The 19193-nt window shown below is 43.3% G+C and overlaps 1 protein-coding gene across 1 annotated transcript in view; it reads right to left on the reverse strand.

Annotated features, from left to right (window-relative positions):
• SYNE1 (spectrin repeat containing nuclear envelope protein 1) overlaps positions 1 to 19193 on the reverse strand; it is a 2361447-nt gene that overhangs the window by 1506376 nt on the left and 835878 nt on the right. The window contains exon 47 of the mRNA XM_078648775.1: positions 1009 to 1121. Within this exon, the coding sequence (XP_078504901.1) occupies positions 1009 to 1121 (113 nt within the window). The remainder of the gene's footprint in view (positions 1 to 1008; positions 1122 to 19193) is intronic.

Consider the following 19193-nt stretch of genomic DNA (forward strand, 5'->3'; position numbering starts at 1 on the left):
GTGAACATTTTTACTGGTTGCAAATTGTGACCGGATTTTTGCATGTCGATCTTCATACATCTGGTCAAAATGTCCCTAATAATACTAAATGACCTCAGATAGCTAGTACAAACAAATGAAAAGAAGTTAGGCCAGATTCACAAAGGTAAACTTAGAAGTTTGGTCTAAACTTAGACCAAATGTCTAAGTTTACCACTTTTGGAATTCACAAAGGACATTTCCAAAAACTAGCTTTATGTCCGCACTCAGGGAGGAGATGCCATTATTTGTAAGAATGTTGTGAGAGCAAACCACATCTTAGCATTCAATAAGGAGTTCTGTCAACATGAAAATCCATAGCTTAATTAAGCTTATTTTACCATTAATGCAGTATTGTAGAACTAATAATGAGCATACTTTTCATATTTTTAGGAAAACTTATTTTGCAAATGTTAATTATGCTGGCCTGAAAATGAAAGCTACTAATAGACAATAGTCAGTTTGCAATAAGTTACAATATGTTAAGATGCATTTTTGAAGATTGCTTTTTTAAAATTATTAAGCCTGTAATTTAGAATTCAGTTCTGACTATCTTTAAATAAAATTGAACTGATTAATCTACATAGTGAGATGGAAAGATACCAAAGTTAATAATTCAATAAACAGTATGTACACTGCTCAGTCATTTTTCATCATTCAAAAAATCAAGTTTCATGCTTGCCTAAATCTGTAAAAAGCAATATAACCCGTTCATCCCCTTTGATATTTTGGGCACTCTACCCAGTCTACTTTATATAAACCAATCCTTTCATTTACCACTCTTTCACTTGTATTAGGCTTTTGATGAATTTTAAAGTATTGATAATTGTTAGGTAACAACATTATGCTCTACTATTTTATAACTTATAGCTGTTGAAGTTTCAAATTGTATGGCAAGTTTACTATATTTATCCAAAACATAATTAAACATGAAGAAAAATATAAAAGAGGACAAATTAGTGTAACTTTTGAGACAACAGATGCTTTTACCTTCAAAACTTGCAGCTTCGCTTCTAACATTTTACTGTCCCCAGATGGGTCACTGGATTCTCTCACTTCAGTGTTTGCTCTAGAAATCCAGTGTTGGAATTCGTCCAAAGTTTCTTTTAAAAAAGACAAATAAGTGAAACATAAAGGTAATTACAAATAGTTGATTGCCTTTGAAATAAGATATTTAAACAATACCTTGCAATTTCACATTTAACTCACTTGCACTCTGGATGTTTTTTTCGGATAAAAGGAGCTCTTTTGTCCTTAATTTTACACATGTGTAAAACACATATTTGGTTAAACACACATATTTTTTAAGTGTATGCAACTGAACACAAAGAAAACAATCAGGATGGCCACTAAACATATTCGGAATTAGCATATGATGTATAATATCACTGCAGCACATTATGGCACAGATGTAGAAAACGATTTTGCATTTCTTAACAGTCCGAATTGCGAATTCGGGCTGTTAAGAAATGCAAAACTGGGGGGCGTGGCTTAGCGCCCGGCGCGGACGGCGGCTCTGATGTGAGCGCTCCGTGCCGAACGGGAGATTCGTCCGTCTCTACCTGATGTAGTCGCACTCCGGGAGAAGATTCCTCAACCGGAGCATGAGGAACGTGTGCTGGCGTTGTCCCGAGGCGTATTGTGGCATTTTTCCTTCATTTCCAGCAAGCTTTAGAGTGGCCGCGGCTTCCTGACGGCCGCGACCGCCATTTTGTTTACACTTCGCGCGTCTGACGCGCTGTTTGTTCCCGAGTCTGCTGACCCTCTGGGATGTCCTGCGCCTCCACACTTGCTCATGGTGAGCTAATTTCTCTTTCCTTCTGCTCTGACTGCCCTTAATTTGCCTGCTTTTGCTCTCACGAGCTTTATTTACGAACAATGCAATTTCTGCGGCCATTTTGTATTCTGTGAGCTTTTTCCTGACATAGCTCACCTACGGAGGGAATCTGTGTTTCCAACTGTCAGGCCTAACATACCTCTTCTGCACTTCCTTGGTTTGGGGATTAATTCGCTTTTTCAGTTTTTTACACCAGCTGTGCATTTGATTGAATGGGCATTCACCCCAGCCTTTCTTCACCTACCTGAATGCTGTGCTTCTCCTACTGGACTTCAAGCTCTCTACAATTTGTCACCTTTTTATCTTTCGCCATTATGTTCATCCTGCGCCTCGTTTTCTTGCATGAAGGCTTTTTGACCTAGGCATATGAACTTTCCTTTGTGACTTTCTGTGGCCCATGGACACTACTAATTGCTTTTAAAGCACGCAATACCCAGGCTGCTTGATTTTCCTCTGCTTTTTCTTCAGGGGTGGCTCCTCTCATATGGAAAGAGGCACAATTGGTCGTGTTTCTAAAACTCCACGGCGTATCTTCCTCAAAAACTCGAAAGTCTTCTCTGCATTGGCGCGCTTGGAAGCTTCTAAGGCAATTCCTATCCAAATGTCGCAGTCCAGTGTAGAGCGTCCTGCTCAACCTTCAGGGAAAAACACAACAAAACGTCTTAAAAAGGATCCTCCATCACCGACGGGCTCTGCCTCGGCTGTATCTATGGAGCTACTGTTGGAGGAGATACGCGCTCTCCGACCTTTCATGGAGGAAACTAATTCCAAGCTGCAGATCCTAACTGATCATTGGTCACAGATGGATACAAGAGTGACGAGTGTGGAGCACACCCTTTCTTCCCTCCAGGAATCTTCCTCCAAGGTGACGCACATGCAATCGCAAATTTCCTCTCTCCAGAAGCAGGTTGAGGAGCTTGAAAATCGTAATCGACTCAACAACCTTCGAATCTACGGCTTGGCGGAGAATTGTGAGGGGAATGACCCTGTTGCTTTCTTCAAATCTTTTCTGCCTAAGCTTCTACATCTACCTGAAGGTACCGCGCTCAACATTCAGCGAGCGCATAGGCTTGGCCGCATATCTCCCTCTGCTTCTGCTTCTCCAAAACCAAGAGGTGTCATCATGTATTTTCTGGAATACACTGATCTTCTTAAGGTCCTCTCAGCAGCCCGTGCTTCTCCTTGCCTCACGTGGTCAGGATCTACCCTCTTCTTCGTGCAGGATTACGCCAAAGCTACAACCAATCGTCGCAAAGCTTTTCTGGATATGCGACCGGAGCTTCGCTCTATTGGTGCTAGATATGGCCTTTTCCATCCTTGTCTTTTCAGAGTCACTTATAATAACAAAACGACGACCTACGAGGATCCTGTTCGTCTCCGGAGCTTTCTAAACTCATGTCAAACGCCGGATATGGACCTCTCCAGCTCCTCATCGGCTTTCCCTCCATGACTCTCGCAACTTGTTGTGGTGCATTAATGTATCAGCACATCCAGTGCCGACTTTATCTTTGCTCGTGTTTGTTCTGTTGATATACCCCTTTCTTCTGTAATCCTTATTGCTTCTATTTGTTCCCTCATAGTTCCATAATTTGCTCATATGTTTTTACGTTCTTGTTTCATGTTTCGTTTTTATTATGACATTTCCTGTTGTCTTCTTCTCCTCATGTTATTTCTCTTATTCTCTCTTCTCCCCCACAGGTTTCACAGTTCACTGTATGTCTCCCCTTCGGTTTGACGGTTCGTTTACATCTGTTGTCCTGCCTCCTCCAGTTGGCGCTCCCCCCTCAGTTGTTTTTTCTTCTCGTCTCTTCTCCCTTTTGACCATCCTTCCCCAGTTCCACCCTTCGTAAGTATGTTTTCCTTCCTCCCCTCGCTGTTTGATACTTCCTTCATATCTTTATTCTCGGTTTTTTTCCTGGTTCTCCTCTGTTCAAAGGTGTCTTTTTTCTCTTGTTACCATCAATTTCCTTGTCTTTGCCTCTATCATATCTATTTTATTATCACCTGTATTTTTCTACTTTATTTCCTTGCTCAACTGGCTTTCACCATCACTTTTTTCTTCTATATTTGTACTTTCTATTCATGCTCTTTCCTTTTCTTTTTTTCTTTCCTTATCTCACCTGTTCTTCTGATTGCTACTCTTCACTCACTCTTGGTCTGGCTTTTCTTTCTCCTAATTCCCTTTTCTTTATTCTTTTTTACATTTCCATTCTTCCTTTTGCTGATTTTCTTGCACTCCCTCTTCATTAGCTCTAGATCTCATATTTTATTCCTTCTTTTTGTTTCTCTAACATTTTCCTATCTTTTTTGCTTATTTTCTTTTCTGGACTCTTACTCTGTTTTTTCCTCTATTGATATTTTCTCCTCATCTCTTCTAATATGTCGTTAAAAATGGTTACTTGGAATGTTAAGGGCATCAATTCTCCCATCAAACGGCAGAGAATTTTAACGCATCTGGCTCGTTTAAATGTTGATGTTGCTTTTTTGCAAGAAACTCATTTGTCTGCTGAAGAATCTGTTAAACTGAAAAGAGGTTGGGTGGGTGATGTTTATTATTCTCAGGGGGATGGTAAACACAATGGAGTAGCTATTTTATGTCACAAAAATTTATCACATTCATTGCTTGCTCAGGAATCAGATGATATTGGTCGTTGGGCATATGTTAAACTGTCTATTAAGAATGTTCCAATTTCACTTTTGAATATTTATGCCCCTACTGCTGGTGATCCTACTTTCTGGCATACTTTCTCTCAACATATCACCAGATTTATTGACGATAATTTTATCTTAGCAGGAGACTGTAATCAGCCTCTTGACCCCTTTTTGGACAGACACTCTAAGGCCCACTTTATTCCTAATAGATCCCATAAACTTTTCTCCCAGGCTATCTCTCACCACAAGCTCACTGATGCCTCGCGACTATGCAATCCAGAGACGCGTGAATTCACCTTTTACTCTCCCTGTCATCATTCCCAATCCCGAATTGATTACATTTTTGTTACCCATAACATTGCCCAAACCCTCACTCATGCAGAGATTGGTCCGATTCTCCTCTCGGACCATGCCCTCACTTTAGTTCAGCTTGACATTCTTCCTAAATCGGGTGGACCCAAACGATGGCGCTTTAATAACGCTCTTCTTTTGGACCCCAAGTTCACTGCTTCTTTCACTGCATTTTCAGACGAATTTTTTTCGCTTAATGACACCCCATCCATTCCCAAGCACACCATTTGGGATGCTTTTAAGGCTGCGGCAAGAGATTTTATAATTGGCTTTGTGGCAAAGAAGCGGAGAACTGCCCGTAGAATCACAACTGATCTCCTCCTTGATATTAAGAAACTGGAGCATTCTTATTTCACTTCCCGTTCACAAGACAGTTTAACAGCCCTGGTCAATGCTAAAATGAAATTTAACAAGAAGTCTACGGAAGACGCGTCTTTATATTTACTGAAATTGAGTGCAAAGTTTTATGGAGGCAAAAATAAGGCTGGAAAAATTTTAGCTAATTATTTGAAAGTAAAGCATAACAAATTAAACATTGAATCAATTTATGACACACACTCTGTTCTTAAACATAAAGATGCAGATATTCTTGCTGAATTTTCTGCCTTCTACAAAACTTTATATACCTCCGAAACCCAGCCCTCCTCTCAGTCCTTAGATCGTTTTTTCTCCAACATACAGAAGCCATCTCACTTTCCCCTTGATCTCTCTCATTTGGAGATTAGCATTTCCCCGCAGGAGTTACTCACAGCACTTCAGAGTCTCCAAAAGGATAAGGCCCCTGGACCGGATGGCTTTACTGTTGAATTTTTCCTGCACTTTTCGAAACTCCTCATTCCAAAATTGCACTCCTTTATTGATACTTTCCTTACTTTGGGTGCCTCCTCTGGTTCTTTTTCTGACGCACACATCTGTCTGATACCCAAGGAGGGGAAAGATATTCAATACTGTAAAAATTATAGACCAATCTCTTTGGTTAACATTGACTATAAAATATTTGCAAAGTCTCTTGCGGCGCGCCTTGACCTTCTTCTCCCGGATCTTTTGGGTGAGGACCAGTCAGGCTTCGTCAAGGGTCGTTTCATTACTGACAACACCAGACTATTATTTAATATTTTAACTCAGTCCCGTCACTCACCTCATTCTCTCGCAGCCATCGCCCTGGACGCTGAGAAGGCGTTTGATAGGGTTGAATGGACTTATCTATTCCACACACTTCACTGGTTTGGCTTTGGTCCTAAATTTATTTCCTTGATTTCCTTACTTTATTCTAACCCGCGTGCTGCAGTCTGTGCCAATGGTCAAGTCTCCTCTTTTTTTTATTTGAAAAGAGGTGTCCGTCAAGGTTGCCCCTTATCTCCTTTTCTATTTAATTTGGCTTTAGAACCCTTCTTGTCTAAACTTCGTCAGAATCCTAATATTCAGGGCTTTCAAATTTCGGATTCCCAAGTTAAGTTGGCTGCTTATGCGGACGACATTCTTCTTTTTATTTCTAATCCCACTGATTCGATCCCCGCTTTCCTTGCCGAAGTCCATGATTACTCTCATGTATCGGGTTATAAACTTAACAATGATAAATGTGAGATTCTACCCTTGACGAAATTCACATTTAAACCTGACTTCGCCGCCTCACACTTTACATGGAAAACCTCCCATATTAAATACCTTGGCCTACATATTACTCCTTCTATTTCAAGTACTGTCTCCCTCTGTTTGGCTAAATGCACTCACAAATTGGTGGATTTAACCTCCAAGTGGCATCCCCTTTATTTATCCTGGTGGGGACGTCTTGATACTATTAAAATGATGTTATCTCCCATAGTCCTCTATACTATCTCCACAATATTCCCGTGTCCATTCCTTCTAAATTCTTTAAAAAGATCAACTCTATTTTAACATCCTTTCTTTGGAATAAGAAAAAACCCAGAATGTCCCTTGCTCGACTGATTCGTCCTAAGGCGGAGGGCGGAGTTAATTTCCCAGATTTTCCTGCTTACCATAAGGCGTTTCTGTTACGACAAGCTTCCTTCTGGTTACGAGATCCCAGTGATCCCTGCCCTCTTTGGACTACATTTGAACGCCTTCTTCTTTCTCCTTTTTCTTTCGCTGAGTATCTCTCCTTCTCACGCAAACCCTCTTCCATATCTACCCCCATTCACAAATTCACTACTAAGCTGCTCCTTTCTTCCTCTCACCCTCCCCCCTCAGCGCTTGCTGACTTTCTCTCCTCTACTATTTGGCATAACACCGCCCTCCTAATCCGTAATAAACCCTTCTTTTGGAAGGCGTGGCATCACAAAGGGTTGATATGGATCTCTCAACTCTTTTCTCAATCCTCTTTCTTACCTTTTGCTACTCTCCGTTCCCTTTATGGTTTACCGGCCCCCTTTTCCCGTAACTACAACCTACTTAGAGAGGCTGTTATGACAGTTTTCACCCGACTGTCTCAGCTACCCTCCTCTCCCATTACTCCTAATCCCACCACCTTGTTTCATTCTTTTTTACGTACTACTCCTAAGGCTTCTTCCATTTATAAATATCTTCATACTACTGATTCTATTAGGCCCAAATCCAAAGTAGAGGAATGCTGGGAACGTGATCTCTCCACCTCCTGGCCAATCTCGTTATGGGATAAGATATGGAACAAGATCCGCAAATCATCAAGGGCAGCAACTTTGACAAAGTCCTTGTTCTTTATTTATAACAGACTTCTTTATACACCCTCTGACCTTCATAAACGCTTTTCAAATACCTCTCATACATGCTGGTCTTGCTCATCCCCGCAGGCAACATTGTTCCACATTGTTCATGACTTTTGGTTACAGGTTTGGGCTCAAATTAATGTAATTTATCACACATGTATTCCTTTTTCTAATGTTAACATTTTCTTAGGAAGCCTTTCCCCCTGTTGGGACATTGTTGAATTGAAACCTCAAATTATTGATTTACTGCTGGCCGCTGCATTCCATCAGATAACGGTAAATTGGAAAGATTCTTCCAATATCTCCTTTAAGGCGTGGTGGTTTAACGTTTGCCACAACCACAGACTTGACACTGCCTTTATTTTTCCGACTCACATGGCTACAAAACGTATGGACTTATGGCTTCCTATCACGCTTTACTTGGATACGTGTGCTGCTCGCAGGTCTGATCTACTGCCTTCACAACAAGAAGTCCTTAAACCTCCTTAAGTGCTCAATGCAGTCCATTTTTCTTTTCTTCATTGTATTAATTTTAAATTTCTTTCAGGTACTTTCATGCTTTTATGGTTACTGCTTACTATTCCTTTTCTTTTTTCTTTTTTACTCTTAGTGTCCAGATTTTCCTTTTGTTATTACTTGCAATTTTATGCTTGCTTTATTTATCACAGTTTTTAATGCTTTATACTTTTACTGTATCTTGTGTTGACACCTTGTTTTTTCCTTTTTAATATCAAATAAAATTTTCTTGAACTTAAAGAAATGCAAAACTGGCAATCGGCAAGTACGAATGCCTGAAATGCAGGCGCAAATTGTGATTCCCTACCAGTAGGAATCGCAATTTGGAAATCGGTAAAATAGGGAATCGCAATTTGCAAATTCCTTTTAGCAAATCGGAACACATTTAATAAGGAATGCCAATTTGCAAATGGGGACAAAAGGGCCTGTTAAGAAATGCAGTCACCACTGATCCTGGCAAGGTGGTAACAAGGTGCAAACTATAAAAAGAGCCCTAAATTGCATTTGGCTCTCTCACAATGGCAGCCGTATATATCTTGGCAAGGAGGATGAGAATTCTGTCAGTGAGGATCAGGAGGAGGTGGAGACATGAGAGGATATTCAGGGTGAGGGTCACCCTATTTAACTTGACAGAAGAGGAGTTCATAGTCAGGTGTAGCCTGAGTAGTCAGTTCATACTTGACCTGATTGCTGATTTACATCCCCAGCTACAGGCACCAGCACTGTGGAGCTACGCCAAACCTTCCCATGTGCACGGTTGGTGTTGACCGCACCTCCTAGCATCAGGGAGCTACCAGTCAGTGCTAGCCAGGGGGAGGGTCACAAAGCACACTTTCTAGGTTACGCCACAATTTTCTTGACATAAAGCTGGAAAAGTAAAACCAGCATATATATTTCCCTGGAACACCCCAATCATTGCAGCAGACTAAACTCCAATTCTACTGGGTAGCACAGTCCCACAATTTAATTGTACACATTCCCTGAAACTGCAGATGGTGTGTGACGCATCCTGTGCCATCACTGACCTTGTGGCCAGATATCCTTCAGCCACAACTCCTTCGTCTTCCACTACAGGGCATTAACACCTGGCTGGCACAGGGTTAGTTAGAAGATGGCTTCCTGCTAGGTAAGGTGTCCACAGAAGCAACAAATGCACTGGCCATGAGTGTCTGTGTGATGTGAGCTAATGGTTTTGCCCTCTTTCCCTTAGGTGACAGTGACTATGCATTGATACCCTGGACCCTCACACCTAACCTGACCCTAAGAACACCAAGTGAGAGACGTTACAACAAGGCACAGAGGGCAACATGCTCACTGTGCATATTCGGCATCCTGAAGTCCTGTTTCTGCATCATACACAAGATGGGTGGAGTACTCCTCTACAAGCCATACACATGCTGCAAGATCAAAGCGACCTGTGCCATCCTGGCCAACATTGCCACGAGAAAAGGATTGCACAATGTCACCATTGAGCCAAAATCTGATAATGACTCTGATGATGATTAACAACCACCACAAGGGCAGCAAGATGGAACACGTGGCTAAGGGATTTGCACTACACGCAGAGATTACACGAAACTACTTCTGATGTGAGTGCATGACAGGACATAGTAGAAAAGATGCGACACAAAGGGGAACTGCCTATTGCACAACTCAGTAGCCACCTTTTATTCAGGTGGCTAACACAATTGGATAAACTTAAATCTACATAGCACAAAATAGTGTGAAAATAAGAAAAAGAGAGCACACCAGTAACTTCGCATTGAGTTCTTTTTTGCGCCCTCTTGTGTGGGTAGTCTTCTCCGCTGGTTTGGGTGGCAGATGCAGTGTCAGGACCCGATGGATAGTGGCGTGTTTGCCTTGGTGGTTGAGGTTCCTGTGCAGAGACACCACTAATACTTGATCCCTTCTCGCTCACACATGGAGGGGTATGTGGGGCAGACACAGGTTGTGATTATGTATACTTTCTAGGGCTGTGGTGACTTGCACCAGGCTACTAGCAACATCCTGGCAGAAGTGGGACATGTCCGTTTGGATGCTGACGGTAGACCTGGCAAGGCTTGAAGAGGCATTTGCAAGGCGGTTGATTGACTGTGTGAATGCACCCTTTGAATTGTCTGTGGCATATACGGTGTGCCCTGTGCTCATGCTCCATTGACATTTGCTATCCCTCCAGCCCCTTCTCAACTGCCTTGATCAGGCACTGCAGCTCTCTGATGACACCAGGAATTTTTTTGTCCTGCAGGTGCTGTGTATGCACAATGGATTGCTCCAGGCCAACATAGAAGGAAGGTGTTCCTGCGGCTCCAGTCATGGTATCCGTGTGGCTGCTCACAGGCCTGGCCTCTGTTGTGCCGGGGTCTAACATTGTAGATTGTTCACCCTCACTATCCGTAAAGTGGGGCAGTGGTGGCTCTCCTATAGGTTGGTTTTGAAGTGCAGGGTGTGGGTGATGTTGGTGTGTTCGTGTCTGGCTGGACGGCAGTCTCTGCATCCCCATCAGTTGTCTCAGGTGCAGTCACATCCAGGCGGTGATCTGTGGGAGATATTTGTACATCCATTTTGTAAATAAGTGGGATACACTGTTGGCACATTGATGTTGGGATGCGCTTACCTGCCAGCAGTCACTGCCATGAGGGAAACGGCTTCTCTTCCCTCCTCTTACCCTCCCTACCAGCCGTGAGGGTAACGGCTCAGCAGGGCATTGGTTTGAAGGTCCCGCTGTGAGGGGAACTGCATCGGGCACAAGGGACTACATATCCCAGCAGGCGCAGGTAGACGCTCGCTGGCAACGTCATTGCGGCGCCAGGAGGCGCGCTAAGTAGTGAGCAGGCCTCCCGCAGCGCGGGACGCACTTACCTGCTAGCAGTCACTGCTGTGAGGGAAACAGCTTCTCTTCACTCCTCTTCTCCCTACCAGCCATGAAGGGAACAGCTCAGTGGCGCATCGGTTTGAAGGTCCCGCCGTGAGGGGAACGGTATCGGGCACAAGGGACTACATTTCCCAGCAGGCGCAAGTAGACGCTCGCTGGCAACGTCATTGCGGAGCTAGAAGGCTAAGTCAGTGTCCGACAGAGGCCGGGCCACCCCTCACTCATCTGCTATTATGTGCTAAACTGTCTGAGGGTGAGAACTCAAAGGTACTGTGTAAATGCATGCTTCTACCTGAGCTCAATAATTGCGAGTGGACTACCTACCTGGACCTGAGGGTTGCAACCTATTCTCCAAAACACTCTGCCTTTACCTCCACTTACTTGCATGATCTGTTTGGTGACAGAAAGCTAAAGTTTGTCTGGAACAGGTGAACCCTGTCTTCCGGTGTTGGTAGGGCTATTATTTTAACAGCTTAACTTAAGTTTAGGCCAATGGGGAAAGAAAGGCACTGGAAGAAAGTGGGGAGGGGTAAGACGTGATAATAAGGGTAAGAAGGCAAAAAAATCTCAAAATTCTGCTGCCAGTAATTGCGTAATGAACCGGATAGACAACCTAATAAGTGAGTGTGAAGATATTTTAGAATCCACACCATTAATACATGCAACTAGAAATAAAAACACTATTCCTAGGGAGAGGCAACCAGATAAGCCGGCCGTTCCTGATATGTTTCGTAAACCAAATAAAAAACTGGTAACCAACAATCAAATGCACTACCAGTTACAGATCACATAGACCCCATAGTCATTTGTACCAATAGATTTCAGCCACTATCAGAATCGGACAACATACTTTAGGGGGGAGGAGATAGACTTGTGACGACCCAATCCCCACGGACATTAGCTACATATAAGCAAGAAATAGTACCAGGACTTTGCCCAGAATGGCAGAACTTGTTCAAAGAAGTCACCACATTAAGACTTGATGTGGGGAATATGAGAGGCATGATAGAGGAGCTATCTATAATGGTTAAATCCTTATTACCAGAATCTAATAGAAGAGGGATTGGAAATATACAGGAAAGTAGCCATATGGTAGACTTACAGAGTCCCATGGCTACCGTTTCTCTAGTTTTACCGACTATCCCAGACACTGCTATCAACACACAAGGGAGTTTCTCAGCTCGAGCTAAGTTAAGCAGCAATAAGACAACATCTACAGAGATCAAGCAACAATCACACCGGGTAGTAGCTAGTAATAGTTCCAAGTTTAGTAAGGCACCAGTGTTGAGGACCCATCTATCTCCTCGAAGTAATACCGTATCGCGTACGGATGCACCACAGTGGGGTTCTCTGATGAGGTCATGAGTACACAACACACATAACATAGATAGTCCCCCTAGAATCTATATGGTAAATGTGCCAAAATATGACGCATGTAGAGGGATAGAGAATGGGGACTCCTTAACCAATAAAGCTATCCACTGGATAAGGCATGTTAGAAGTTGCCGCTCGCTGATAAGGGACGATATAGTAGTGACGAGAAGGTTAACCTCCGCAAACCATTGCCACGACTGTATTGAGCTTATCATGAAAAGTACAGACCTAGTCGAGAACCTCTTTACGCTAGAGTTCCGTTCCAGTTCCCCGGAGCATTCGACAATCCAATTTAGATGCTCCCCACCTAGCAATAGGAATGATAACATGCCCAGTTGCAGTCCATTTAGCATGCAGGGATGTTCCACACTTGATAACATCGATTGACTGAGGAAAACAGGAGAGCCCAATCCTAGGGGTCAGCTATGTAAGCCCTAAAGATTTCATAGCAGTGCAGACATTGCCCCTTACGACAGACCTGGCCCTTCCTACCCAGATATAAGGTATACTGGAGGTGGGCACCCCTACATCTCACACATCCATAAAACAACTACCCCTAGGTGCAACCTCATCTATGAACCATATGTTGAGTTGGAACATTGCAGATTTAAGCACGAAGATGGGCTCTCCAGAATGGCATGCATTTATAGAGGAACATGATATCTGCCTCTTCCAAGAAACCTGGTCAGAGACACCCCTTTTTGTGCTGGGTATCTAAACTCTCATACACATCAGGATGTTTTGAATACCATAGTAGCAGGGGATTTCAACATAACGTTTGAGCCCCTAATCAAAGAAGGTGGCTACCTCAAAGAAGAAGTCGATAATAAGTGGGGCTTTCCAATATTAGAGTTAAACTCCATAAGAAAGAGGTTTGAAGTGGTTATTCAAATAAACAATATCTGCATGGAAAAGGGCTTGCGGGCCTTAAATTGTCGTACACAATCTGATAGATACGGGGCTAACACCTTCAACAATGGCTATAGTGCTCGTAGAATTTACTATGTTTTGATGAGCCTGGAGCTATGGCATGCCCTGGGTCACATGGCGGTCATAGACAGGCTAGAAAGTGACCATAACCCCTTGTGTGGGACTATGGATCTGAGCGGTCAAAAGTCACATATTCATGCAAGAAATTGTCACCTAACAGGTGACGTGGTATCCACAAATGTTTTGAGACATCCCAAGTGGGTAAGAATAATAGAAATGCCAGATCTGCTAGACAACATTAACAAGGGAATGGATAATGCCATACCTGAACTAGAGGCCAGTGTAGCAATACATAGGGACTTAGCCCATTCCACAAGCATACACAATACATTCCTTAGCCATTAGCGTACCCATTTTTTTAATCAGGGTAAGAAGAATTCCAAGGCTCCGAATCAGAAAGTGGAGCACTGGTACAGCAATGAATGTCAAGAGACACGTCTAGCTCTAGGGGCAGCCATTAACGGTGGCGACCACACAAAAGTTCGAGTAGCTAGGTCCTTCTATAGGGGCACCCAGGCAAAAGCTAAGAGATCTTGGGACGATGAAAGGTGGCAGGAACTAAGGGAGGCTTGTGCCATAAAGAATCCCAGACAATTTTGGAATGTCTACAAATGGGACAACGGGTGACACACCGTACCAGGACAGCACCTTCAGTAGGGCAGAGATAAAGACAGCACTGAACTCAGTACTGGCAGGAAAGGCACCTGGGCCAGATGGCATACCTGGGGACATCTTTTTATACAACAAGGATAGATGGTGTCATGATATTCTGTTGTTGACAAACGCTATCACCCAAGGAGCCCCCATCCCCGACTCCTGGAAGGGAGCAGAAATTGTCCCTGTTTTTAAGAAAGGGGACAAATCTTGCCCAGGGAAGTATAGGCCAATCAGCCTAATTGACTGTCTGCAAAAGATAATGGGGAGGCTGGTGCTCAATAGAGTACAAGAATTGATTGAGGGGTTTAAGGTCTTGTCCCCATTGCAAGCTGGGTTTCGAGCTTTCACTAGTACCGTAGATCAAGTGTTCAGGTGTGTACTGAGCTATAGGAAGATATTGACTCTGGGCAAAGGTAGTCTATTCGCCGCCTTTGTAGATCTTAAGTCGGCATTCGACCTTGTCCACAGCACCAAACTCTAATTCATCTTACAAGAACTAGGAATGCCACCCAAACTACTGTCTCTCATCATCAGGCTACATAAAGATAATAGTGCAAAAATTAGATGGGGTGGACAGGTGGAATTTATCGAATCGTTTCCCATAGAGAGAGCCGTACGCCAAGGCTGCGTGATGGCCCCTACGCTATTCTCATTATATATTAATGGAATACTGGACTACATGAGTTCTACCCCTTCTGATGCCCCAGTACATGCAGGCGAACAAATGGCAATACTAATGTTTGCTGACGACACATTGATTATTTCCAAGCCCCCAAGCGGACTCCAGAAAGCCCTAAAAACCTTTGAGGAGTTCTGCTCACAGCAGGGTTTGGAGGTCAATGTGTCAAAGACAAAACTGATGCCATTTAATTCACACGGGGCCTACAAGGGGGGCATCCGAATGAACAACAGGCTGGTAGAACAGGCGTTCTCTTACCTGGGGGTTCACTTCCAGGAAAACATGAAATGGGACCACCAGATTGAACTAGCATCCCTTAAACATAGGCAACGGGCGGGGGTGTTCCTCATATACTAAGCCCATTAGCCCCACCCTAGAAATTTACAGTACGAAAGTCATCAGCTCAGCCCTACGGTTCCGAACTTTGGGGATGTGAGAACCTATCTACCCATACGTCATCAGAAAATAGGTTCCTGAGGAAAATCACTAGGCTTCCACAAAGTATCCCAATGTGTCCGTTATTATATGACCTTGGGAGAAAACCCTTTGCAGCCATAGCCAAACTTCGACCCCTCCTTTACTGCCGGAGCTTGTAGGCTACACAACAAGTTTCCTAGATATAATAAGGGCTGATACCTTGCACCGTATAAAATGGGTATGGGCGGTTAGAGACACCCTGTCGAGCACAGGTATGACTCCATTATGGACCGATCCTGTAAATTCAAATATCCCCACAAAGGAGATCCTGAAGGACAAATATTGGGAATGGACTTAGCATAACACTCTCAGACTGATTAAGCCATCTTCCCAAACTTGTCTTTTCCTGGATCATAAAGTTCTCCTGAAGCTGGAGCCATTCTGGGACCAAGTTACGAAACCGCTAGATCGAAAACTCTATTTTCAATTCAGGGTAGGTACATTGCCAGTAACTTCATTCACTGCTAGATGGAACAAATATACTGCTGATGTATGTCCAGTTTGTAAGTCTAGCAAGGAATATTTGGTGCCCCTACTCCTTGTTTGCGCTGGGTATATTGATCCGCATCATGTCTGGCTGTTCCCAATTTGTAAGCTCCTCGGTACAAGAAGGGCTAGCGAAGATGAAAGAATCTTGCAGGCCAACACTTCAGCAACGATTGTCCTTAGCCAATGGCAAAATGTCTAGGGTGGGCATGGGTATTAGGGTCCAAATCCCTACACCTAGATGAGGTCCAATGTTGATGTGACCAAATACAGCTAATTGCTTTTTGTAGTAGATCTTAGGTTGATATTCGAGAATAGGTTATAATCTATCAGAGAGTAGTTGATTAACTATATCTAATCGAGCTATCACAGTAGAAGGTGGATCGTATCAAGTGTCAAATTTATCTAATAACTGTGTTGTGATTTGTAAATATTTTTAATGTTTTTATTGTGCTCTTTGTAATATGATTTTATTAACTATTATGATGAGTGCTAACATCTAAATTTCTAAAAGCTCTTTTGCATGCCCTTTCATTCAGTTATATGCTCATGTGATTTTATTGATGTTTATAACAAATGCGTGCATTCCCTTTTATCCAGCTTATACGTTTCATTATGGCAGCTGTTTTAGCCAATTAATTTCATCTGTAATTTTGTAAATGCTTTTATGACTAATCTGTCGAATAAAGCTGTTGAAATGGAAATGGACTCTGCTGCATGTGTGCATGTCATGTAGGTGATGTGAGCATGATTTTGGTCTGGTCAACAGCAATCAGTACTACACGCTTTTCCACGCTGTATGGGCTGGAAGGAGTTGATTGACTCCATAACCAGGGTATGGGGGATACCTTGAAAGACAAACAGTCCCTTAACAAGAATTTACGCTGGTCGGTCAGCTAGGTAACCAACCAAATCTAGTACGGGGCGATACTTCGTTGCTGGAGCCAAATCGTACTGTAATCGAGATAGGTAACGCCGCGACCGGAGGTAACGATTTTACTTTGGGTGTTGCTCCACCCACCACAGTTCTAGAAAAGACAATGGTACCTGGCATGACCGATAATGATCTACAGACATTTCGGTCTACCACACCATTAGATATTATCACAGCCACTGAGTTTCCACTGGTAAAGCTTCTTTCTTGGAACATAGCTGGTTTGCGCTCCATGGTGGAAGATGGTATTGGTTTGAAGTTTCTCGAGAAACATAACATAATATGTCTCCAGGAGACTTGGTCCACCACCGAAATCCACCTGGTGGGGTATAAAACTTACTTTTCTCCCGCCGTTACTGTAGCATCAGGTAGGGCCAAAGGTGGCCTAAGTATATTCATAGCAAATACAATAGGGGGGGTAAAAATATCACCGTTAGAACTGGAAGCAAACTACCAATTACATAGTCTTTGCTTTAATTACAAGGTCACTGTTCTCCTCGTTAATTTCAATAATAATCTATCAGAAGGAGAATTGCTGAAGAGTCTGCGCAAATTGCGCCACAAACTATCCTCCTTATTGAGGGGTTTTGCGGGTGGAAACGGGGTAATTATTATTTGGGGGGGGGGGACTTAAACCATCACCCATGCCAGCATAGTAACAGAAATCTGTGTGGGATCGTGGACGAAAATGAAGACCCTATAGTCCACTTCCTCCATTCGAACACTGGAAACTATCTAAATGAAACCCTCGCAGACTTGGATCTGATAATTGTAAACAAAAGGAATAATGTTGGTCAGTATTTGGAGCCAACATTTCTCGGAAGGGGGAGTCAGACCACGATAGATTTCATCCTGATATCAAATACCTTGGTCAACCGTGTTACTAGCTTTGCCGTATTGATCAATACACTAAGCAACCACGGTGCTCCTAGTTTAGAATTCCGCTCATTCACTGAGCACAATACTCAATCTATAGCTAGTGCTTTGAGACAACACACTCTGCATTTGGATAGAATAAATGGATACAGTATAAAATGGCAGAAAGTTGACCCCCTAGACATAACAAGAAAAGTTTTACAAATCGCCAAATGTTTAGATTTGTCTGTAACAAATGAGGAGGTCTTAAGTAACTTCAGCGTGGTTTTAAAAAGAATAAATGAATCCCTTTTGGTAAAAATAAAAAACAATCACCCAAAGAAAGCAGGGTGGTTTAATCACAAATGCACAATAGCACATTCTAAGCTAAAGATAGCCCTACAAAAAACAAGCAGAGTGGCGCAGGAAATAATAAAACTTAGGAGGGAGTATCACATCGCACTAAAAGAGAGAAGGTCCGAATTAAAACAAGCTTTATGGGACCAACTCCATAAAAGTTCCATCGATAAAAATAGTGCAGTGTTCTGGACAGTTGTTAAATCTCCCTTTTTGGCTGACCATAAATATCCTCCGTCTCTAGATGTGGCCATTGATGAATCTGCGTGGGTGGCGCATTTCTCAAAGATCTTTCAGAAGGGTTCGGCTGATACAGGAGGAGTTTTAGACAGCACCACTGTGTCCCCCGAACCAAGCTACCCAATTTTATTGGACATTACTATCAACGAGGTACTCCAGGCCCTAAAAGCCAGTAACAACGGTAAAGCCCCTGGACCCGTCGGGGTTCCTATAGACCTATTTAAGTCAAACGTGGATCTATGGGCCCCAATACTGACCAGGGTTCTTAAGGCAGCGACGGAGGTGGGCCTATTGGACTCCTGGACAAAGTCAATCATGGTCCCCATCTTTAAGAAGGGTGACCGCCAGGAGGCATCCTGTTATCGCCCGATCTCACTGCTGGACTCTCTGGGCAAAGTGGCAGGCAGAGTTGTTCTTGAGCATCTTCAGAAGTGGGCGAACGATGATGGGGTCCTCTCGGACCTCCAATGTGGGTACCGCGAGGGTTTTGGAACAACTGAACAGGCCCTAAACTTGACTCTGTTACTGGGCAAATATGCATGTGCGAAGGCGGGCAGACTGTATATGGTATACGTCGATCTGCCTGCAGCCTTCGACTGTGTTTCCCATACCAAACTATGGTCTGTTTTAATAGAAATGGGGGCTGACCCACCGTTGGTGAACTTCTTGCGAGAATTATATTCCAACGCCTCTGCTAGGGTGAGGTTCGGGGTAAAGGGTAAGCTGTCAGCGCCGTTCAGGGTAGAGGGTGGAGTCCGGCAAGGTTGTGTCCTGGCCCCCTTTCTTTTTACTCTTTATACCAATGGCTTAGAGAAGGCCATGGTGAAGGGGGGCCAGGATCTTCCACAAATAAAAAAACGCCCGATTCCCGCTCTGCCCTACACGGATGACGCTGTGATACTTGCCCGTACTCCTCGCGAACTCCAGAAGGTGCTGAATAGATATTCTGAATTCATGGGAAACCTGGATTTACACATAAATATAAAAAAAACCTTTGTAATGACAGCGGGCACTGGGAAAAAAGTGATAAAGGATATCTATCTTAACAATGAGAAACTTGCAACTACAGATCAATACCCATATCTGGGAATCATCGTCGACCAGAGATTGAACTGGAAACCAGCGCTCGAGGCCAGAAAATTCCATCTCAGGAGAGCAATAGCAGCCCTAATTTTTCACAAAGGTTAGGGAAAAGG

The sequence above is a fragment of the Lissotriton helveticus genome, chromosome 6 (assembly GCF_964261635.1).
Source record: "Lissotriton helveticus chromosome 6, aLisHel1.1, whole genome shotgun sequence".
NCBI classification, from domain to species: Eukaryota; Metazoa; Chordata; class Amphibia; order Caudata; family Salamandridae; genus Lissotriton; species Lissotriton helveticus.